Genomic DNA, 24,894 nt, shown 5'->3' with positions numbered 1-24,894 from the left:
GTGTGTATGTGTATTCTGTGTGTGTATATTGTGTGTCTGTGTGTGTATTCTGTGTGTGTATATTGTGTGTCTGTGTGTGTATACTGTGTGGCCCCATAATCTATTGCCTGGGGGCCCCATAATCTTCTCCTTTTGCCCGGGGGCCCCACAATCTCCTATTGCCCGGGGGCCCCATGAGTTGTCAGTCCTCCCCTGGAAATAGGACTTGCGTCAATAAGCTTTGGACTTGTTCATGTCATCAGTCTGAGATGCTTCTACAAATATTCAAAAGTGACTGAAGACATAGATTGCATCAATACCTTTATTTGCAGCCTCAGTTCCAAAGATGAATGAATGTAAAGCACTCTTAATCTTCTTGCTCATTCACAAACTGAAGCATAGCAAACACCGTTTACTATGATTTGGTGATGAATGGGGTGATTTGTACCGATCACTCCCTGTGTTCATTCAGGAAAGGCAGGGGCCAATAAATTACATATTTACCGACCCCTTCCCCTGCTCTGCTCCCTGAAACATCCATCTGTCCACAGCAGCTGCTGGCTGAAGGAGGAGAGGAGGGCAGCCAGCAGCGCTGCCGGAGAAAGGGGCACATGGGGACCCAGACAGCAGATGGAAGGGGTGCATGTGGTAGAACCACTCCCCTGCAGTGCAGCCAGAGGGAGAAGCTGGCAGCATTGCAGGAGAAGGCAGAAAAGGATTGGTGTCTGCAATAACACAGCACAGCCGGCCCTCCTGCTCAACAGGTGACTGGGCCCCCCTTTTGAATGGATGGGGCCAAGGCCCAGTACAGGAGGGCTGTCTGTACTGCCTGACTGTGGGTCGCTATGGGAGGTTGGGGGGCACTACGGGAGCTAAGAGGCACTTTGAGAAATTAAGAAATCTGCAGCTGACTGAAGCACCAAGAGATAGAAAGCTGTGACCAGTGGTTAAGGAGGGATATTCAAGAATGGGGTGCATGTATAAAGGATTCCCTGGACGTTTATCTATCTGTATTTTACCCATTTATTATAGAAAACTGTTTCTAAGGATCCCTGCACAAAAATATATTCAAAGAAAAAAATTACCAAAAATAATTAGAACTATCCCATAATTACTGTTGCGAGCTATCCAAATAGCGTGAACGTGAACTTTTACAAAGCACATACAAGTTTTTAACAAAGGGGAATGAGGGACAGAGCTCCAAATCAGGGACAGTCCATCGAAATCAGGGACAGTTGGGAGCTATGCTTGCAATTGGCAGCGGGAAAGTGCTGCATTGCGTTTTGGGACACTGTATAAAAGCCAGAGTACATGTGCGCAGAGTTAGTTGAGTCGGAGAGCAGAGTCCAGGAGGCCCTGGGTGGTTGGCCCTAGGGCCTAAAGAGTCAGAGAGGAGCTGAACCCAGAGGTCCTGCAGAGTTGACTGAAAGGGGGGCATCAAGAAGGATCTGAGTATGCCCACAGTGAGTACAGATCTGTGTTTTTGATGCCAAGTGAAGGCCACACCTTCAGCTCGAAGAGTCAGTGGACGGGTGTCAGTAAAGGGGATGCTAGAGAGTGTCCTGAAGATAATGTAGTTAGTCGATAGTTAGTGAGAGAAAGAAGACTTAATGCCTCCATAGATGTCGATGTATGGTTAAAGCATTGTGTCTGCTTCCACATATCTTCTGGTGAGGCCAAGTAAGGCCGCGTACACACGCGGGGACTGTTCGCTCAACTTTGTCCGCTGAACAGTGTTTCGGCGGACAGTCCGCTCGTGTGTGGGCTTCAGCGGACAGTTTCAGCGAACAGTCTGCTGAACAAAGTTTTTCGGAATTTCCGAAAAACTGTCCGCTGAAACTTTGTTTGAGCGGACAGTCCCCTCGTGTGTAGGCTTGTTCGTCAAACTAAGTTCCGCGCATACTCAGAAAGGATTTACACGCCGAAGGTTGCATTGCAGTGTATAGGACGTCGTTTTCTAGTCCCGTCGTACGTGCCGTTCACGTCATCGCGCACGGTTTCAGCGGACTGTTCGTTCGTCGTGTGTGGCCAAGTCCGTCCATGCTAATTTTGAGCGGACTGTCCGCTCAAACTGTTTGACGAACAAAGTTGAGCGAACAGTCCCCGCGTGTGTACGCGGCCTAAGAGTTGTCCTTTTCTGTTGTGAATAGTTCAAGTTGAAGTATCCCGCTAATCCCCTCTCCCATCCAAGTTCCACAATAAGTAAAAAAAACACAAATACCCTGGACTGGTCATTGAGTAACGAGAAAGCGGGAGTAAGGGGGAAAACCCCCTAGCATTCAAAGTGAAAACCCTTATGCCGCGTACACACGATCGTAATTCTCGTCGGAAAAAGCTCTGATGGTTTTCCCGTAGGAATTCCGCTCAAACTGTCTTGCCTACACACGGTCACACCAAATTCCGACCACCAAGAACATGGTGACGTACAACACGTATGACGGGACTCGATAAAGGAAGTTCAATACCTAGTAGCCAATAGCTTCCATCTAGTTGAATCTGAGCATGCGTGAGTTGTTGCGCGTCGGAATAGCATACACACGATCGTAATTTCCAAAAGTTTTTCCATCAGGAAAATTGAGAACCTGTTATCAAATTTTTGCTGGTGGGAATTCAGCCAGATAAATTCCAATTGAGCAACCACACGGTCGCATTTTACGATCAAAAGCTCTCATTGGTCTTTTGCTGGCTGAAATTCCCATCGTGTGTACGCGGCATTAGCAACTGGCTGCATGTAACCAGAGTGTAAGAGAAGTCCGGTTGATAGACGCGTGTTGGCGCTCAGGCGTGTGCACACTAGTGTATGCGGCAAGAATAGTATGTATTGCCACTTGCGCGCACAGGCACAAGCAGGCCCGCGTGCGTGCACACGTGCAAGTACTGGCGCTAGCCGGTCTATTTAAACAGAGCAATGACACACACACTGCTGAGTGGTCTTTCAGCTTGTACCTGCTTACCTGTGTTTGATCTCATCCAGTTTTCCTGTGTTTAACCCGGCTTGTACCTGAACCTTCCCTTGGATTTACACCTGCCTTCCTGTGACCCCAGCTTGTGTTTGACCCTGCTCCATGTTTCTGTATCTTGCTGCCTGACTGTGTACCGAACCCAGCCTGTATCCTGCCTTTGCTTCTGCCTAACGTTCCGGTATCTGCTCTGCTGTTGATGACCCGCTGGCTTATGTTCCGACCGCGCTTCCGCCTGCTGATCCATCAACACGGAGTTCCAGCTCTGCGGCCGTCAGGTTCTTGCCAAGGCCCAACCGATGCCACCTGCTACATCGGCTCTCGTGCCACTCTGTGTCCTTCACTTCCTGTCATCTCTACCAGGGGGTGCTGGACAGGAGGTGCAAGAGAAGCCCTCTCTACTGCTCAATCTCTACCAGGTACGTGACACAGAGGGAGGCCTAAGAAGTCAACACTCAGCAAGCCCTACGGGGACAGTGCTACATTGGAACAGCTGTGGAGGGAGGAGAAGCACCCTGTTCTACCTCACAGTTAGCCTAATGCCGCATACACACGATCGGACTATCCGGCGGACTTAGTCCGGCTGACAAACCGCTGGACTTTGCAGCGGAGGTCCGCTGGACTTTCCGAATGAGCGGACCTACCCACACACGACCGGACTTTTCCGGCGGACTATGGCGGGAGTCCACTGGACTTTTGAAATAAACGGACTTGTCCACACACGCAGAAAAGTCCATTCATTTTGAACGTGGCTCCAGGAAGACGGGACTACCGAAGGAAGTCAATGTCGCCGCCTCCATCTGCGAGATTGACACCTCGCTGTCCCCGTCACCTGGTATGGACTTAAAGGGGAAGCCCTACGCCAAAAAAAACAGCGCGAGGGTCCCCCCAAAGGCCATATCAGACCCTTATCCGAGCACGCAGAAGAAGGCGGCGGCGGCGACAGAAAACCGGGCTAACGCTAGTAAAAGAGCTAGCAGAAGATAGCGGAGGCCCGGCAGAAGAACCGAAGAGGATGACAAGACCCCCGAAGAGCGGCCAAGACCCCGAAGTCGGAAGAAAACTCCCGGATGGCAGCGACGCAGAAGAAGAAAGCCGGTAAAAGAGCTAGCAAAAGAGCAGAAGATAGCGGAGGAGTCCAGCGAGAAGACCCCCCAAGACGGAAGAAGAGAACCGGCCCCCCAGCCTATGTGAATGAGTACCCCTACCCATTCACCTGGGGAAAAAAAGTGTAAATAAAAAAAACACAACACACGTTTTTTAATTAATTTATTGGACAGCTCCGGTGGTCTTCTCTTCTTCCGTCTTGGGGGGGTCTTCTCACTGGACTCCTCCGCTATCTTCTGCTCTTTTGCTAGCTCTTTTACTAGTGGAGGAGCCAGGCTTTCTTCTTCGACGTCGCCACCATCCGGGGGTTTTCTTCCAACTTCGGGGTCTTCTCCCGCTCTTCGGGGTCTTCTCCCGCTCTTCGGGGTCTTCTCCCGCTCTTCCGGGGTCTTGTCCCCCTCTTTGGTTCTTCTGCTGGGCCTCCGCTATCTTCTGCTAGCTCTTTTACTAGCGGAGGAGCCAGGCTTTCTTCTTCGACGTTGCCACCATCCGGGGGTTTTCTTCCAACTTCGGGGTCTTGTCCCGCTCTTCGGGGGTCTTGTCCCCCTCTTCGGTTCTTCTGCTGGGCCTCCGCTATCTTCTGCTAGCTCTTTTACTAGTGTTGGCCCGTTCTTCTGCGTGCTCGGATAAGGGTCTGATATGGACTTTGGGGGGACCTCCACACCGTTTTTGTCGGCGTAGGGCTTCCCCTTTAAGTCCATACCAGGTGATGGGGCCAGCGACGTGTCAATCTCGGCGCTGGAGGCGGCAACATCGACTTCCTTCGCTAGCTTCGTCTACCTGGAGCCATGTTCAAAGTGAACAGACTTTTTTCCGTGTGTGGGCAAGGCCGTTCATTTCAAAAGTCCGGTGGACTAGCACACAGACGGGTGGATTGAGTTGAAACTTCTTTCTAAGTCCGCCGGACTTTTGGGGAAAAAAAAAAGTCTGCCGGAGCCCACACACGGGCGGATTGCCCGGCGGACCAGAGTCCGATCGTGTGTACGGGGCATTAGACAGCACCTAGGAAGATGGGACAAGCTTGGGGCAGGAGGAACGGGAATCTTTGCTTGGACATATGGGATAGGGGAAGGTCAGGAAATTCTTTAGCCTTCAATACGTTTCCCATTTTCTCTTGGTAGTCTGAGAACGTCCATCAGAACTCGTCACTCCTGCACAAGGTGAACAGTCTGGAGGTGTGGGCCAGTGAGAGCAGCACGTTGCAGCACCTACAGGCAACATACATCTACGACATTCAGGCCCAGGTCCGCAATTTGTCGCTGATGATCGATGGGTCCAACCGGAACTCCTCATGTCCTGTTCCTGCAGCACTGAGGAGCCATCAGCTGCACCCCCCCACAGGAGGTAACTCGTATCTTCTTCTTTGTATGGACACTGGGAACTCTACCGGAAGTAACAGCTTTATATAACCTTAAACTCATGTTCAGAGCTTTTGTTCTTCGAAAATAGGTGCAGGTAGTCCCCCTTTCCGAGTCCCCCCATGTCTCTGTCCCTTACTCACCTCTGAGAACCTTCCCTTGGCTCCACCCACTTACCTAGAGAATACAGAAAAGTATCTTTATTTGGTTCTAAGTAGTATGGAATTTGTTAATGAAAGGCAATAAAATAGGTCCCCTGCAGCCAGCAATAATAAACCCCCCCCAGCAACAGAAGATCCACACAGCAAAATAGACCCATGTCAATAGATCCCCCAACAACTATTGATCCACCCGAGCAACTATATATCCTCCCAGCAACAATAAATCTCCCCAGTGACAATAGATCTCCTCAGAAACTATAGATCCCCCAGAAACGATAGGTCCACCGAGCAACTATACCCTGTTTCCCCTAAAATAAGACCTAGCATGAGTGTCGGTGATGGCTGCAATATAAGCCCTACCCCCCAAATAAACCCCATCCTCTTTCCCCAAAAATAAGCCCTACCCTGAGAATAAGACATAGAAAGACTTTAACTAGGGCTTATTTGGGGGGTAGGGCTTATATTGCAGCCATCGTCGACAATCACGCTAGGTCTTATTTTAGGGGAAACAGGGTAGATCTCCTAGAAATGATAGATCCCCTTAGAAACTATAGATCCCACCAGCAACGATAGATCCCCTCAGCAACAATAGATGCCCGCGGCAACTATAGATCCCCTTAGCAACTATAGAACCCCTCAGCAACTACAGATCTCCTAGAAATGATAGATCCCCTTAGCAACTATAGATCCCACCAGCAACGACAGATCCCCTCAGAAACTATAGATCCCCAGCAACAATAGATCTCCTCAGAAACTATAGATCCCCCAGAAATGATAGGTCCACTGAGCAACTATAGATCCCCTCAGCAACAATAGCTACCCTCATAAACTATCCCCCAGAAATTATATATCCCCCAGAAATGATAGATCTCCTCAGCAACTATAGATCCCACCAGCAATGATAGGTCCCCTCAGAAACTATAATTCCCCCAGGAACAATGAATCTTCCCAGCAACAATAAATCTCCCAAGCAACAATAGATCCCCTCAGCAGCAATAGAACCCTACACCAACAATAGATCCCCTCAGCAAAAATAGATCCCTTCCAGCAACAATAGATCCCTCCACAAGAAAGTACCCCCCCAGCAACAATATATCGACCCCAGTAACAATAGATCTACCAGTATCCATCATCAATAGACTCTTCAGCAGCCAGCAAGAATAGATCCCTCCCTTAACAGTAAGTCTATCCCATCTCTCCCATCAACAAATAGCCCCCCACCCCAGAAAAAAATAGATCCCCCACCAGCAACTATAGATACCGCCAGCAACAATGAATCCTTCCAACAAGAAAAAATATGCCCAGCAACAGTAGATACCCTCAACAACAATAGATCCCTTCCAGTAAAAATAGATCCCCCACCACAAGAAAGTACCCCCAGCAAAAATAGATCAACCCCAGCAACAATAGAGCCTCTCAAAGATAGATCCCTCCCAGCAACAATAGATCCCCTCATAAGATATTACCCCCCCAAGCAACAATAGATCAACCCCAATAACAATAGATCTATCAGTATCCAGCATAAATAGACTCTTCAGCAGCCAGCAACAATAGACCTCTCCCTCAACAGTAAGTTTCTCCCATCAACAAGTCCCCCACCCCCCAGAAACAACAGACTTACCCACCATCGACTATAGATCCTGCCAGAAACAATGAATCCTCCCAGCAAAAATAAATCTCCCCAGCAACAATAGACCCCCTCAGCAGAAATAGAACCCCACACCAACAATAGATCATCTCAGCAACAATAGATCCCCCCACGCAAGAAAGTACTCCCAGCAAAAATAGATCGACCCCAGCAACAATAGATCTACCAGGATCCAGCATCAATAGACTCTCCAGAAGCCAGCAACAATAGACCTCTCCCTCAACAGGAAGTCTCTCCCATCACAAATTGCCTCCCCCCAGAAACAATAAATCCCCCCACCAGCCACACTAGATCCACCAGCAGCCAGCACCAATAGTTCCCACTGAAAAAAAGCCCTGGTCATGTTAGAAAAACTTTGTTTGAGCTTCTCACAGTACGCATTAGAAACAGCAGCAAGTCAGACGCCCAGCATCATCTTGCACTTTCCTCCCCAGCCTGACCCTAGCCGGTCCCTTTCATTTATTGGAGGCTCAGAACAACATGTGGGTGCTTTCCATAAATTATCAGTGTTGCGCTAAACCAGTAAACAAATCCCATCAAACATATTGTACTGTAGGTACATATAAGTACACATATACAGTGTCTATTCAATAAAAAATACATAAGTGTTCATCCAGTGAAGTGGAAAAGTTAAAAGGTGTTTAAGATGGTGGGAAAGATTGTTATCTTTCCTAATTCCGAAAAAAAGTTGATCGAATTCACCATTACCAAAAGCAACAGGGATGAGCGCTTACCAGAACGCGATGACCCCCTTACACAGAGTGGTCATCAAAGCTCAAACTGCATGCACTGATGATCATGGTCTCGCCCCCTGCTGTCTCCAAAAGTTTACATCCAAACACGGGCTCCTCCAATATTCTGGTTCATATAAGAGTAAGAAAAAAAACGCTCCTTAATCTTCAGAGCAGGAACTTTAAATAATATCTATGTTTATTTAAAATCAAACTTACATAAGTAGTGTAATATTTACGTAAGTAGTGGAATATGACAGATTTATAGTATTTCTGGTTGACTTCCGGTATACTTCCGCTATGTGATGATGTCAATGGAAGGCTCCGCCCCAAGCGTTTTGTCATCAAAAGACGTCTTCCCAGGCATGGGGACATAAGTAGTATAATACTTAAATAAGTAGTATAATACGGGACAGGGCTGCTGTAAGAAACCAAGGGGCCCCATAAAGACAACCTGACATTGGGGCCCATACAGCCAATGCTTCAGGTATGATAGAAAACATGGTACTGATCACTCATTGTGTTCATTCAGGAATGGAAGGGTCTGGTCAATATGACATATTTACCTAACCCTTCCCCCCACTCTCAATCTTGAAGGATCCTACTATGTGCTTGCAGATGTTGGTGGGAAGAAGAGTAGAGAAGCCAGCAGTGCTGCGATGTTAGGGGGGGGGGGGGCACGCAGGGGGGCCTGGGCAGCAGGGGGAAATGTATGGTGATCTGTGTGGTAAGTGAAGGCAATTACTGCAACCAATCCTTTGTGTGGCTCTCTCTGCAGCAGCTGAAATCCATTGGGGGGGAGAGAAGAAGAAGCCAGCTACTACTGCAGAGAGAGCCATACAGGGAATTGCTTTCTGTAAATGACCCCCTGCCACACTGATCACCTTGCCTGCCCACATTCACCCTGCTGCCTGGGCCTCCCTGCTGGCCCAGACCCCGTACAGGAGGTCTGGTGGACCTCCCTTATCTACAGTCCTGATATGGCCAATTCTTAGTAGTTTTGATTGACTTCTGGTATACTTCCAATACACCATGACGTCAATGGGCGGCTCCACCCTACGTGCTTTGTCACCAAAAGATGTCTTCCCGGGCATGGAGATCATCCTGACACCATTGTGTATATATACACATAAAAAAACAAGCCTCATTCCCGGCCACATTCAGCCCTGATATGGCCGATTCTTAGTAGTTTCGACTGGCTTCTGGTATTCTTATGATACATGATGACATCAATGGTTGGCTCCACCCTACGCGTTTTGCCATCAAAAGATGTCTTCCGGGGCATGGAGACCATACTGACACCATTGTGTATATATATATGTACACACATAAAAAACAAGCCTTGTTCCTGGCCACATTCAAGCTTGTTCTGGATAACCAGTCATCATCACTGGTTTGCTAACCAAGTCTCAATCTAGGAGAACAAAGCAAATGTCTAAGCCTCATATTAGAGAGCCAGCACACTGCACGGGACCACAACGTTGTCCTCAATAACAGACATAATCCCTAATGTGCTGTACTTAAGCAGAGCCAATTGAACACTAAATATAGTACAAATTCATAATTCATTTTACTAAACCAAACAATCCAGACAAAATAATTGGTTCTAAAAGTAATCCTAACAATATATAAATATATATATAATGTTTGGGGGTTCAAAGTAATTTTCTAGCAAAAACGACGGATCTTAACACCAAATGTCAGAAATAGGCTTAGTCGGGAAAGGGTTAAACTTCAACTTTAAAGCGTATCTAAACACAAAAACAAAAATGTAATATATTGATGTGGCGTCTGCATTTGTTTTCTTTTGTTAGGCTTTTTTTTTTCCTTTTTTTAACCTGATGATTCTGCTAGTACTAATCTACAGCAAGGCTCACTCATCTTACTGTATTAGGAAACCAGAAAAATATTGGATAGGACTCCAGAAACCTTCCCCTCTCCCCTTCTCCATAACGTAGGTTGTCCAGTCCTTAGAACAATGCAACAGCAAAGATACGTTTTCTGGCAAGATCTGAATTATTACATATGATATTTTAAAAAGCCACTTTAAAAAAAAATATATATATTATGAAAGGCGCTTGTGTGTATAAGTATAACTCAATCATTTTTGAGCATTCATTGTTTACGGCTCATATAACTGCGGCGTACGGCGTCTCCCTTTCCCAAAGTTGGGAGGTAGGCTTGCGCTGATTTCCAAATGCTTTTCAGTATTGGAGACAAACAAGAAGTCATATAATGACATTTAATGTGTGAACTGGTAAAGCGCCTTCATTTTTGATGTCTTTTGTTCTGAGAGTCGCTTTGCAAATTTCTGTTGAATGCAATGAACATCACAGATGTTTTTTTTTTATGTCTCTGACTTATTCATCCCTCGCAGGAGATAAACCTCCATGTCCTCTTTCAGATCTCAGGTACTCCAACAGCTGCTACACCGACTGTTCCAATCATTATTACAATGGGGAGCGAAGCTCTGGAGTCTATACTATAGTGCCATCTACTGGCGGAACTGCGGTAGGAGTCTACTGTGATATGGACACTGAGGGTAAGCACTCCTGTAGGTGACACTTGATCACTGATACTGATTGGCTGTTTGCATGATACCTATCAGCACAGTCCCATTCAGCTTTAAGAAGAGCTATACTATACAGTGTATATACAGTATCTCACAAAAGTGAGTACACCCCTCACATTTTTGTAAATATTTAATTCTATCTTTTCATGTGACAACACGGAAGAAATGACACTTTGCTACAATGTAAAGTAGTGAGTGTACAGCTTGTATAACAGTGTACATTTGCTTTCCTCTCAAAATAACTCAACATACAGCCATTAATGTCTAAGCTGCTTGTAATTCTCTACAAACGATAGGACAAAGTCCGATCGGATCATGTTGTCTGAATATTTTATAGCCCAGCTCTAAAACTTTGTTGGTTGGATATTCCGCTGGAAACTGATGGAGCCCACACAGGGTCGGATTATCAGATAACATGGTCCAATCGAACATTTTCCGTCGGAATGTCCGACCGTGTGTACAAGGGCTTAGAGTAACAAGGGGATAATTGTGACAGTATGTGTGCAATGGATTGGAAATCCTAACAGTATGTGAGAAACAAATGAAAAATTGTGACAAAGTGTGAGAATAATTGGAAAATCATGACAATATAGGAGCAACAAACAGACAGTCATATATGCACAACAATGGAAATCCTGACAACGTGTGGCAATAAATGGGCAGTTGGGACAATATGAGAGAAATGAATGCAAATCATGTCAATATGTGAGAAACAAATGGGAAATCGTGATAATATGTGAGCAATAATTGGAAAACCATGACAATATGTGAGCAACAATGGGAAATCCTGACAATATGTAGCCAATTAACTGGCAGTCATGACAATATCCAAGCAGCAAATGGGAAATTGGTACAATATGCAAACAGCAAATGGGAAATTGTGACAATATGCAAGGAACAAATGGGGAAATTGTGACAATATGCAAGGAACAAATGGGAAATTGTGACAATATGCAAGGAACAAATGGGGAATTGTGACAATATGCAAGCAGCAAATGGGAAATTGTGACAATATACAAAGAATAGGAAACTGACAATATGAGAGCAATAAATGGGAAATTGTGATAATATGCCAGCAGCAAATGGGAAACTGACAATATGCAAGCAGCAAATGGGAAATTGTGACAATATGCGAAGAATAAATAGGAAACTGTAACAATATGCAAAGAACAAATAGGAAACTGTGACAATATGCAAGGAACAAATAGGAAACTGTGACAATATGAGAGCAACAAATGGGCATTTATAGCAATATGTTAAAAAACAAATGAGCAATCACAACAATATGTGGGGAAAAAAATAGACAGTTGTATTATGAAAGCAGGAAATGGGCAATTGCTACAGTGCACAAAGAAAAACAGTCAATTGTGATTGTGACCATATGTGAGCAACAAATGGGCATTTGTTACTATATGCGTGCAATAAACGTACATACACCATAATTTGGTTGGTTATACAGATTTGTAGGTCCTCTAGCCCTCCTCCATAGAAACCATTGCTTCCCTACACTTCACTGATGATGGCCAACAAGCTTGAAACAGCTATATGCAGTTTAATAATGTTTTTTAAGGAAATGCCTATGCGAGGGCCATGTTTGCACACATAGGGATGCACAGGTGTTCTGTGTATCCCCATGCAGGCAGTCTCATTCATGTCAGTTGGGCCGCAGTGGTTGCACAGAGATGACCACTGCTCCCAATCTGACAGCCACGTGGATGCAGGTCCCTGAACGCAGGCAATGCATCGCTGGGGACCCACCTGTGCCCCTACCTGCACGGATATTGATTTGGGAGCAGTGATTGTGTCTGAGAAGCTGCTGCATCCCAACTGACATGAACAGGACTGCCAGGTGTATCGGATAAACCTGTGTGGGCAGAGACAGCCCCCCACATGGGCATATGCTTAAGAAAACCCGTGTGAATGAGGCCTAATATTAGATTTTATCTGTATTTTATACCAGCAGTTCTGGGTGTACAATTAACACTGGAGTGGTCCATCCGAACTCCATGTCTATTTATGCAGGGACCACTCACTCGTGCAGTTCAAAAATACCTTATCCATTCGAGGGTAACACTGTGATCTCGGGACATGGCCCAGGACACAGTATAATCAGGACCGATGTACAAAATGTAGGACTGTCCCAGCAAATCCAGGACAGTTGGAATCTATGTACTTTTTTTCATGCAATTTTTGGGATGTGGCACCTGGGTCTGCCACCTCTTTGCATATACCAAAATCATCCATGTACTGACTAGTTTACTGCATGCAGAACATTCAAACTGATTATTTATTGGAGTCTAATTTTTATCTGGCAGGTGGTGGGTGGACAGTTATTCAAAGACGCCAAGATGGATCCGTCAATTTTACCAAGACCTGGAAAGAGTATAAAGAAGGATTTGGAAACTTGAAGGGTGAGTTCTGGCTGGGAAATGAGAAGATCTACCAGATAACGGGGAAGGAAGGATTCAGCCTGCGCATTAACCTGGAGGACTGGAGCGGGCAGCATAAGTATGCTGTCTACAGGGAGTTCAGGTAAAAATCTTTTTTGTGTGGCTCATAACTGGCAATCATATTCCAGCTATGATACTTCCAAGTGTAGTCTCCAAATAGCCATCATAGACGCCACCTGTCCTCATTTTCCAATACTGTCCTCAATATTGGCCATGTGTCCTGAGCCAAGTCATGGAATCACAGCATCAAAATCATTTAAATGACTGCCCATTCCAAGGATTGGAGCCACAGGTGGATAGTTCTTTCATAGTTACAGGTGGGCTCTAGGCGGGACCAACCCATAAAGTGGGTGCGATCAGTGGTTCCCACCTATTTAGAGGTAGGGTCTAGGGGGGAACAGCCCATAAAGTGGGTGTGATGAGTGGTAGCTGTATATTTAGAGGTAGGGTCTAGATGGGACCAAGGGGATGTGACAAGTGGTTCCCACATATTTAGAGGTAAGGACTACATGGGACCAACACATAAAGAGGGTGAGACAAGTGGTTCCCACATATTTAGAGGTAGGGTCCAGGTGGGACCAACCCATAAAGGGGGTGTGATGAGTGATTCCCACCTATTTAGTGGTAGGGTCTAAGTGGGACAAACCTATAAATTGGGTGTGATGGGTGATTCACAAATATCTAGAGGTAGGATCTAGGTGGGTCCAACCCATAAAGTTGGTGTGATGAGTGGTTCCCACATTTTAAGAGGTAGGGTCTAGGTGGGATCAACCCGTAAAGTGGGTGTGATGAGTGCTTCTTTCATATTTCAAGGTGGGGTCTAGGTGGGTCCAACCCATAAATTTGGTGTGATGAGTGATTCCCACATATTAAGAGGTAGGGTCTAGGTCAGACCAACCTGTAAATTGGGTGTGATGAGTGATTCCCACATATTTAGAGGTAGAGTCTAGGTGGAACCACCCCTTAAAATGGGTGTGATGAGTTGTCCCTACATATTTAGAAGTAGGGTCTAGGTGGGACCAACCAGTAAAGTTGGTGTGAGGCAGGGGCATCAGGTGGGGGTGACCCCGAAAAGCCCTGAGTCTATGGAATGCTGCATTCCATTGTTAGCCCCGAGCGCCTCTCCCCGGAGCCGATCTGATCGCGAGTTCGGCCGAAAGTGGCCGACTGCGGCCGAAAGTAGCCAAGTGCCATAGCGGCCGAAAGGGGCTAAGTGCCATAGTGGCTGAGTGCGGCCGAAAGTGGCCGAGTGCCACAGGTCCCACCTTCTGGAGCCTGCAGCGCCAATGCCAGGACTTTGGGACGTGTGACGCAAGGTCCAACTTAGCCTGCAGGCTCCAGAAGGCGGGAACGCTACATCCCCGCTCGGACGGGCTACTTTCCTCTCCTCCTCAGCTTGGCTCTTCTCTGATGGTGATGAGTGACTGACTGCCTGCTGTGACCGCACACCACGGCTGAGCTGAGGTAGGTCAGACACACAGTGTGTGTATGTATGTCATTGTCAGTGTATGTAGGTCGGGCAGGTCAGTAGTCAGTGTATGTAGGTCAGGCAGGTCAGTGTATGTAGGTCAGGCAGGTTAGTGTATGTAGGTAAGGCCAACCCCCCCCCGGTTCTTAGACTTCGGGCTAGAGCCCCTGGTCTTTTTGCAACTGAGCAACGCCCCTGATGTGAAGAGTGATTCCACATATTTAGAGGTAGGGTCTAGGTGGGATCAACCCATAAAGTGTGTGTGTGATAAGTGGTTCTTTCATATTTAGAGATGGGTTTTAGGTAGGGCCAATTCATAAAATTGGTATGATGAGTGGTTCCCACATATTCAGAGGTAGAGTCTAGGTGGAACCAACCTACAGTATATGGTGGGTGTGATGAGTGAGTCTCACATCTTAAGAGGTAGGGTCTAGGTGGGACCAGCCCATACAGTGGATGGGATAAGTGGTTCCCACCTATTTAGAGGTAGGGTATAGGTGGGACCAACCCATAAAGGAGGCGTGACAAGTGGTTCCCACATATATAGAGGTAGAGTCTAGTGACCAACTCATAAAGTGGGTGTAATGAGTGGTTCCCAATATTTAGAGGTAGGATCTAGGTGGGAACAACCTATAGATTGGGTGCTTGGTCGTTTTTTTCTTGCAGCATTGAAGATGAAACCAATGACTATCGCCTGCATGTGTCAGGAGCTGGAGGGACGGCAGAGGATTCCTTCTCCTGGTACCACAACAAGAGGGGATTCAGTACTCCAGAGTCGGGCAATCTGTGTGCCGGGATCTCTCATGGCGGCTGGTGGTATCACCAATGCTTCTACTCCAACCTCAATGGAGTGTACTATACGGTGAGGCATCTGTACCCTCTGGTGGGATACAATTACACTTGCATTTCCAGGGCTGGAAATGTTGGAATCTTTTTTTTTTTGTGGCGCTATTTTCGAAAAGGGTCAGGGACTTCACCATGTTTTTCGAGCGTAAGGCAGCCCGACAAAGCGATCCACTGTGGATCATAAGCAAACAATATTGCTCATGTGAAAGGGGCCTAGGTGTTGTAATATGCAAAATAAAGGTCACACCTTCGATCTACTTATGCATGAAATAAATGAAATGATGTAACAATGGAACAATGCATTGTATTTACTCAATGACATTGATAGACTCCCTACAAGGGTAATTTTACACAGGAGTGTTTGCATTCTTCTGCTATAAATCAATTACCGGCTGTCATTTTGACAGCCAGTAATTGCTGGTAATAGCAACAGGGGGTGCAGTGGCAGGAGGAGAAGGAGCAGTAGCAGGGGGAGAGAAGCAGAACATAAGAGATGCATCCTAAAAACTTTATTAATTTTTATTTTTTATTTTATTTATCTCTTAACCATAATCCTCAAGTGGTTAAAAGTGCATGTGACCAACTTCAGCCATTCCTAAAATGATATCTCTGTCCTTCTCCCAGTCTGTCCTATTCCTTACCTGTTGCCTGGCCAGGATGTGAGCGAAAATATCCCCAGTGGGGACACATACAGTATTAAAGGAGCTGATATATACTAAGAAAATTCGTTTGTATTGCTTTGTGGGTAATATTCCCTAAATCCCTGTTGTGTCTGATACCCACCATATGGTCATATGGGGCCCAGACTGTAATAAGAAAATCCAAGACTTTCCAACACCGATATGAGCTATCACGGCTGGTTGATATCTGTATATGGTGAGAAATATTTTACTGTTAGAAAATATAATTTAAAGTTATGGACTCGATTTCTAAAAAATAAATTCAATGTGCAAATATATGAGAATTGGCAAATCTGTCATGTATAAGCCCAAAATGTTTCTAATGTACTGAGTTCCCATGACGGTTAGCTCCCCCTGGTGGCCAAAATTCAATATTTTACAGAAATACCTCATTAAGGAAATACCACATGATGGCCACTAGATGGAGCTAACTATCAAGGAACTAAACATATTGGACACATTACAGGGATTATTCGTCACGGTTGTGCTCATTTATTTAAATTTTCTTAATAAAAAGGCCCCCAGGCATGCCCAATTAACACATGCAATTTTAGTTTAAAGAGAAGTTACAGCCCCCCCCCCCCCCCCCCCAAAAGTCAGCAGTTACAAATACTGCAGCTGCTGACTTTTAATATATGAGCACTTACCTGTCAGGGGAGCCCGCAATGTTGGCACCCCAGCTGATCTTCGGATCGGCTGTCGGTTGCAGCCGCCACCATTCCTGGCATGAGAACCCGGTAGTAAAGCCTTTCGGGTTCACAGCCGTTTCCCTACTGCGCATTCACGTGCTACTTGGTCCAGCAGCGGAGGAAGGAGGAGGGAGGAGCAGGGGGGCTGAACTTACAAGAGATAGGGCTGCGGCCCCATCTCCCGGAAGTGGGGAACGGTACCTGTCAAAAACAGGTCCCCGTTCCCCCCACCCCACTGAAAGGTGCCAAATGTGGCACCGAAGGTGGGGAGAAGACGGATAAGCGGAAGTTCCACTTTTGAGTGGAACTCCGCTTTAACTCTAGCTTGTCCATTATCCCTAACTGATATTAAGCAATACTGAAAGCAAACTATAGTAGCTCACAGCAACCAATCAGAATTAGACATTTGTTTCATTTTGAATTGAAGTTGACAACTTTTTCATTATTCGGAAATTCGGCTGAATCTGAATTACAATAGTAACAAATTTAAATGAAATTAAAAAAACAAAACATTTCAGCCGAAATTCAAATTCGATTCAACATTTTCAAATTTGATTTGATTTGAATTTGAATTTCCGAATAGAATAAAATAGAATAGAAAATAAAGGAATATAATAGAAAAGAATAGATAGGAAAAGTTCCCAGTGGGGTTTTGAGCTGCAGCAACAAAATACGAAATTAAGAAAAATATACTTTTATTAAGAAAAATAGTTGCATCAGAGAGACGTTTGTTAAAGTTAAAACATGAGCTCTGTTTGTTGAGGCTAATACATGTATGTGACGGAACCGGTCCCACACTCCAATTGAGTGCTTCCGTCAGTATACCGCTTCCTAAGTCTGAATATAGATATCCAATATTCCAACCTCTCACAAGCACCAAAACAAGACGACACTTGCTTAGCTGCTCAACATGGACTGCTTTATTAGAACCAAAATGCCAAGTATTGATAATGCAGTAGAAGACTAAAACCTAACCTAATTAGCATGAGCTAATTATCTAAATCAACACTAGTTGACTAAGGGATAAAACTTTTCGGCTCCTAGCTTACTAACAATTCAATAAACATTACCATAAACATCAACACAGGGTTAATTAGCCCAAACAACAATGTGTGGAATACTATTACAAGCCAGACTAGACTCGTTTACATTATACAAGCCAACAGACAGGTGGCTGGAGTTCATGACATTAGCATCGGACAGTGTGTGTCCCAACAGCAGGAGACAACACACATTATATATACATATATACAGCATTGAATCTGACTAGCACAGATTATAGTGGAGTTCTCATTCACCCTGTGCCCCTTAAAATCCAGGGCCCAAAATCAGTCGGCAAGAGGCTCGTATTCAGTAATCTCAAAAAGCCTGTGTCCCGGATAGGTCTGTCACAATGTACATAAAAATTTCAGCCATTGAGTACAAATAAGGAAAACATAGCATGATATAAGTATGTAATTCATACCGAAAAATCCAAACGCGTTTCAACCTTTAACAGTAGATGTCTTCTGGTGGAGCAAATAAAAAAACTCTAAAGGAAAAAGATACATATATGGTAATAGAAATATTTAGAAACCAAAATGTTAACAGGCAAAAAATATATTTTGATCTTCATATGTTATGAATAGTTCAAATATATATACCAATCACGGCTGAGAGAATAGAAAATAGAATATAAAATAAAGGAATAGAATATAAAAAAAATGAATAAAATAGAATATAAAATAAAGGAATATAATAGAAAATAAAAGAATACAATACAATAGAAAAATAATAGAGCACAAAATAAAGTAATAGAATAGAAAATAAAGTAATAAAATACAAAAGAATAGAATAAAATATAATACAATACAACCATCTTTCAAAATTTGAATTTTGAATAGAATAAATCAAGATATGACTGGAATAAAATTGAATTTGAATAGAATAGAAATAAATGAATGAACTCACGTGACGCACAAGGGCTCAATGTACAAATGATATAATTTCATATAATTTTTATATTGTTTTGAACACTGTTATGATATTGTATTTTTCAATAAAATAAAAAAATGTCTACTTTCCTATTTGCTTCCATTCCTTATTAGATTCATCGTCAAACAGAAAGGAATGGAGAGATTTTTTCACCTCCAAGGGACTTGAAATATTTGCTTCCATGCCTTAAAAGTCCAACCTGTTGATATCTATTTGGTATCTTCCTTGATTTCCCTTGATACATTACGGATGTGGCACTGTGGGTGCTCCCTCCTTCCTATTTCTCAGAAATAAATTAATAGAATGTAAAAAAAAAACAAAAAACGATAGAATAGAAAGAATATAACCATTTCCCAAAATTTGAATAGAATAAATTTGAATCTGAATAGAATAGAAAAGAATAGAACATAGAACAAATATAACCATCTTTCCGAAATTGAAATAGAATACATTTGAATTCAATAGAAAATAATAGAATAAAAAAAAAAAAGAATAGAAAAAAAAAAAATAGAAAAAAATATAACAATTTCGCAAAATTCGAATAGAATACATTTGAATAGAATAGAAAAAACCAATAGAATAAAATAGCAAAGAATGAATATAACCAACTTCCAAAATTCAAATACAATACAGTGCCGTGCGAAAGTATTTGGCCCCCTTGAACTTTTCAACCTTTTGCCACATTTCAGGCTTCAAACATAAAGATATACATTTTTTTTTTTGTGAAGAATCACCAACAAGTGGGACACAATTGTGAAGTGGAACGAAATCTATTGGATTTTTGAAACTTTTTTAACCAATAAAAAAATGAAAAGTGGGGCGTGCAAAATTATTCGGCCCCCTTGCGTTAATACTTTGTAGAGCCACCTTTTGCTGCGATTACAGCTGCAAGTCGCTTGGGGTATGTCTCTATCAGTTTTGCACATCGAGAGACTGAAATTCTTGCCCATTCTTCCTTGCAAAACAGCTCGAGCTCAGTGAGGTTGGATGGAGAGCGTTTGTGAACAGCAGTTTTCAGCTCTTTCCACAGATTCTCGATTAGATTCAGGTCTGGACTTTGACTTGGCCATTCTAACACTTGGATACATTTATTTGTGAACCATTCCTTTGTAGATTTTGCTGTATGTTTGGGATCATTGTCTTGTTGGAAGATAAATCTCCGTCCCAGTTTCAGGTCTTTTGCAGACTCCAACAGGTTTTCATCCAGAATGGTCCTGTATTTGGCTGCATCCATCTTCCCCTCAATTTTAACCATCTTCCCTGTCCCTGCTGAAGAAAAGCAGGCCCAAACCATGATGCTGCCACCACCATGTTTGACAGTGGGGATGGTGTGTTGAGGGTGATGAGCTGTGTTGCTTTTACGCCAAACATATCGTTTTGCATTGTGGGCAAAAAGTTCGATTTTGGTTTCATCTGACCAGAGCACCGTCTTCCACATGTTTGGTGTGTCTCCCAGGTGGCTTGTGGCAAACTTTAGACGAGACTTTTTATGGATATCTTTGAGAAATGGCTTTCTTCTTGCCACTCTTCCATAAAGGCCAGATTTGTGCAGTGTACGACTGATTGTTGCCCTATGGACAGACTCTCCCACCTCAGCTGTAGTCCTCTGCAGTTCATCCAGAGTGATCATGGGCCTCTTGGCTGCATCTCTGATCAGTCTTCTCCTTGTCTGAGATGAAAGTTTAGAGGGACGGCCAGGTCTTGGTAGATTTGCAGTGGTCTGATACTCCTTCCATTTCAAAATGATCGCTTGCACAATGCTCCTTGGGATGTTTAAAGCTTGGGAAATCTTTTTGTATCCAAATCCGGCTTTAAACTTCTCCACAACAGTATTACAGACCTGCCTGGTGTGTTCCTTGGTCTTCATGATGCTCTCTGCGCTTTCAACAGAACCCTGAGACTATCACAGAGCAGGTGCATTTATACAGAGACTTGATTACACACAGGTGGATTCTATTTATCACCATCAGTCATTTAGGACAACATTGGATCATTCAGAGATCCTCGCTGAACTTCTGGAATGAGTTTGCTGCACTGAAAGTAAAGGGGCCGAATAATTTTGCACGCACCACTTTTCAGTTTTTTATTTGCTAAAAAAGTTTAAAATATCCAATAGATTTCGTTCCACTTCACAATTGTGTCCCACTTGTTGGTGATTCTTCACAAAAAATTAAAATTTTATATCTTTATGTTTGAAGCCTGAAATGTGGCAAAAGCTTGAAAAGTTTAAGGGGGCCGAATACTTTCGCAAGGCACTGTAAATGCAAATTCAATAGAAAAGAATAGAAAAAACACACACACACACACACACACACACACACACACACACACAATAGAACAGAACACATAACCATCTTTCAAAATTTGAATTTCAAATAGAATAATTTCAAATTCTAATAGAATAGAAAAGAATAGAATAGAAAAAACAATAGAATAGAATGTAAAACAAAAATCTATCAGCGCAAATATGTGAAAGAAATTGTGACTAAAATCACCTCTTCAATAATAAATACCAGTGAGTGATATTGCAAAAATACCACACAAATGGCACACCAAAAATACCCCCCCACCTGGCTGCTGCATACATAGAAAATGCGTTCACTTCACATAAATAATATCAATAACAAAAACAGTGTAGCGCTACCTAAATACTAAAATAACTGAAAATAAGTCCTCGTAGGAATATATGATTAACTTGCAGAATAGCAAGATAATAAGTGCACAATCAAATATATGTGTACCTTTATTTAAGAATAATAAACACTAAAAAATGATCACAGTGAAAGTGACACCAGAAAAAAAAAAAAATCAAAATAATCAATAAATCAAAAATGATGTGAAAAAAGTCAGAAAAACAGTCCTCCAAAATCTTCTGACTGAAAGTGGCTTTCACCCGACAAAACACCACCTCAATATCCTAGCCGCTCACCTCAATATCTGACCCCTGTTTCACCAGCAGGTCAGAAAAAAATGCAAATCTAGTGCTCTCTGTATAACAAGCGGTTTATTTCATAATAAAAACATACAGAAAGCATAAGAAACAGCAAGATGCTCGCGGGATGACGTCACCATTGCGACTCCTCCCGGCGGCGATCAATTTTTTATCGGGACTGCGACATTATGGCGGACATTTTTGACACATTTTTGGGACCATTGTCATTTATACAGCGATCAGTGCTATACAAATGCACTGATTCCTGTGTAAATGACACTGGCAGTGAAGGGGTTAACCACCAGGGGGCAGTGTAGGAGTTAAGTGTGTCCTGGGGAGTGATTCCAACCGTGGGGGGGCGTGGCTACATGTGGCACGTCACTGATCTCTGCTCCCGATCACAGGGAGCAGAGATCAGTGACACTGTTATTAGGCAGAACAGGGAGATGATTGTTAGTGGGACTGCTTTAGCAGTCCCATTATTGTTATTAGTTTTTTTTATTTAGTGGGAATGCTTTAGCAGTCCCACTATTGTTCGTTTTTTTTTATTTATTAATTATCATCTTTTATATTTTATTATTATTCCGTACGTTTTTTGGCTCTGTGTAACTTCTGCATACTTTCAGCTATTAAAGTCATTCAACTTTTAAAATGTTCGGCTCTTTCAGCTGATGATGGGACTTCAACTTTTTTCTACTATTTATACTTTTTAAAATATTAAGCTTTTTAAACACTTTTTTTTTTTAACATTGAAGTCAATGAGAGCATGCTTAAAATCCTTAAAATCTTTTTCTGCTCCCAAAAGTTTCAGCTCCTTCATACTTTCACCTACAGACGCCAAACAAACTTAAAAATGTTCACAAAAAAATATTCAGTTATCTGGCTATATGTTTTTAGTTTGATATCTTTTAAAGTTTTTGTGAAAAAGCTGTTTAGGTTTAGTGATTATTTTAGGCTTTTTTGTTTCCATGGTTACCAAAGCTTCTTATACACAGTGATGGGCAGTGGAGGGAGGCGGCTGGAGCAGCTCAGAGTTCAGAGCCCGGGAGAGAGCACAGACACACCATGTACTGATTTATAATAGAGGATTACGATGCGGCAGTTTTGATGGGGCAATTGTGATGGGGCAGTTTTGATGCGATTCAGCATTCCCACGCATTTTCTACAGGAAATGCATTTTCTAGTCTACATTAGCATCTCCCCGTTCTTCCTCTCCGTGAGACGATCGTGGGTATCCCTGCGGACATCGAGTCCATGGGACCCACGACCCGACTCGTAATAATCTGCGTGAGGCGGTCGGCAAGCGGTTAATCATATATTCCTATGAGGACTTATTTTCAGTTATTTTGGTATTTAGGTAGCGCTACACTGCTTTCTTATTAATAGAATAGAATGGGATAGAAAGAATATAACCATCTTCCAAAATTCTAGTTTCGAATAGAATAAATTCAAATTTGAATTTAATTAGAATGGAATTCTGTTTGAATTTTCCGAATTCGGTCGAATTCAGTTTGACCGAATTCTGAAAATTCATAATCACATTAACAAAATTAATTCCTAAAAACTAAATAAATTAATTTAACGAATTTATGTAAATAACATATCTAAACAAAACACATTTTTTTGTTCTGCACATGTCTTATCGAAATTCACATAAAGTTAGGCCAGTGCAAGATTAACCAGGCAGTGTTGATGGTTCTGATATGGATTCTACCATTTGTTGTGTTGCAGGGGGGTAAATACGTGAAAGGTCGCAGGATGATGGGTCCGGATGGCATTGTGTGGTACAGCTGGATGAATACAGATTATTATTCCCTAAAGAAAGTCTCCATGATGATTCGTCCTCGATCATTTAACTCGCACACATCGCCGTAGAAAAGGCCACTCCGCGATGACATCACTTCCATTTATCAACTAAAAGTCATGCGTTTAGTTTCACCCCCCCCCCAATCCAATGCATGGAGAAATCCAATAAACAGCCTTTAAAGTGAACCTGTTGTCAATTACTTTTTTATATTAGATATATGCATGCTGAGTAATGTGTTATTGTAACATTCCCGGGCAGTTATTACCTCCAACAGTGATCACATTATTCCCCCTGACAATGCCTTCTTCTCTCCAGAAAGCCAGCACCGTCCTTGTTCAGATATCATCAAGAGTCAACATCTAATTCTCGGACAAAGAGGTTGGCTCAATCATGTAAATCCCGGTGCCTGTGTAGTTCTTGGGTGTGTTTACAAATGCCCGACACAGAGCAGCCTGACCTGCTACAAAGTCTGATCACCATAGGGGAAGAGACTGAGGAAATGCTTCCACCTGCATGACATCATCTCAGCCTTGTAAAAGTCAATGTTAGCGTAAAGTATTTGGCCATGAGGTCTGTAAAAAAAAAAGAATGATAAAATCCGATCCTCCTGCCATGAGTTAGAATCAACTGTGTCTACGCATTTCGTCATGAAAGGATGTAGCTGTAAAGGGGGCTTTGTCAAGACTTTGGCACAATATAATGGCATCATCCACCATGATCTAAATCATGGGTCTTCAAACTGCGGCCCTCCAGTTGTTCAGGAACTACAATTCCCATCATGCCTAGTCATGTCAGTGAATGTCAGAGTTGTACAATGCCTCGTGGGATGTGTAGTTTCGCAACAGCTGTAGGGCCGTAGTTTGAGGATCCCTGGTCTAAATAAGTGAATCCTAGTTGTGTTGATATGGTAAATTCCAGGGAAACAGATACACACTCAACACAGCCTTGTCTAGCAAAGCAGGAGACCCGATTTTTCTCTGCTGAAGTTCAGTAGCACTTTGAGGTCTTGCTTCTCCCCCAAACATGACTGGACAGTGAAAGGAGAAGCAGCTCACTGATGAGCTCTTCTCTTCTTTTTCCTCCTATCAGCCAAGAACTAGAACTAGGTCTGTACCGATACTGCTATCGGTGTAGATACTAAGCATTTGCACGAGTATTGGTACTCATGCTAATGCTCCGATACCTGAAACCAAAATTTTCAGGCTCGATTCTTCCAGCCATCAGCGGAGTTCCCTCACCGACAGCTGACATGTAAAAACAAAACAAAAAAAAACGGCAATTATCGGATGTTAACGAGCAGGGCAGCCGTGTCCTTAACCACTTCTGGACCGATCGGATCCTTCTCCCTGGCTTGGTATGGAGATGAGTGAGGGGAAGATGGCCCCCACCCGTCTCCATAACATTACAGGGTGGAAGCGATGTCAAAATGTCACTTCCGCCCATAGCTGTTAAAGCAACATATTTTTTTTTTAAACTACATTTATTTATTTTTTATTGCATTTTAGTGTAAATATGAGATGTGAGGTCTTTTT

The 24,894-nt window shown here is 43.4% G+C and overlaps 1 protein-coding gene across 1 annotated transcript in view; it reads left to right on the top strand.

The window, feature by feature from the left end:
- Positions 1-23,547, top strand: part of LOC143990338 (angiopoietin-related protein 7-like) — a 56,992-nt gene extending 33,445 nt beyond the window's left edge. The window contains exons 3-7 of the mRNA XM_077490381.1: positions 5,168-5,390; positions 10,349-10,486; positions 12,832-13,048; positions 15,101-15,296; positions 23,287-23,547. Of these exons, the coding sequence (XP_077346507.1) occupies positions 5,168-5,390; positions 10,349-10,486; positions 12,832-13,048; positions 15,101-15,296; positions 23,287-23,430 (918 nt within the window). The 3' untranslated portion in view covers positions 23,431-23,547. The remainder of the gene's footprint in view (positions 1-5,167; positions 5,391-10,348; positions 10,487-12,831; positions 13,049-15,100; positions 15,297-23,286) is intronic.
- The last annotated feature ends 1,347 nt before the right edge of the window (positions 23,548-24,894 follow it).

This window comes from Lithobates pipiens, unplaced genomic scaffold (genome assembly GCF_037356315.1).
Source record: "Lithobates pipiens isolate NorthernLeopardFrog02 unplaced genomic scaffold, aLitPip1_a1.2 Scaffold_18, whole genome shotgun sequence".
NCBI classification, from domain to species: Eukaryota; Metazoa; Chordata; class Amphibia; order Anura; family Ranidae; genus Lithobates; species Lithobates pipiens.
Note: the sequence above shows the minus strand (reverse complement) of the source record. Positions and strands in the feature narration are given on the sequence as shown.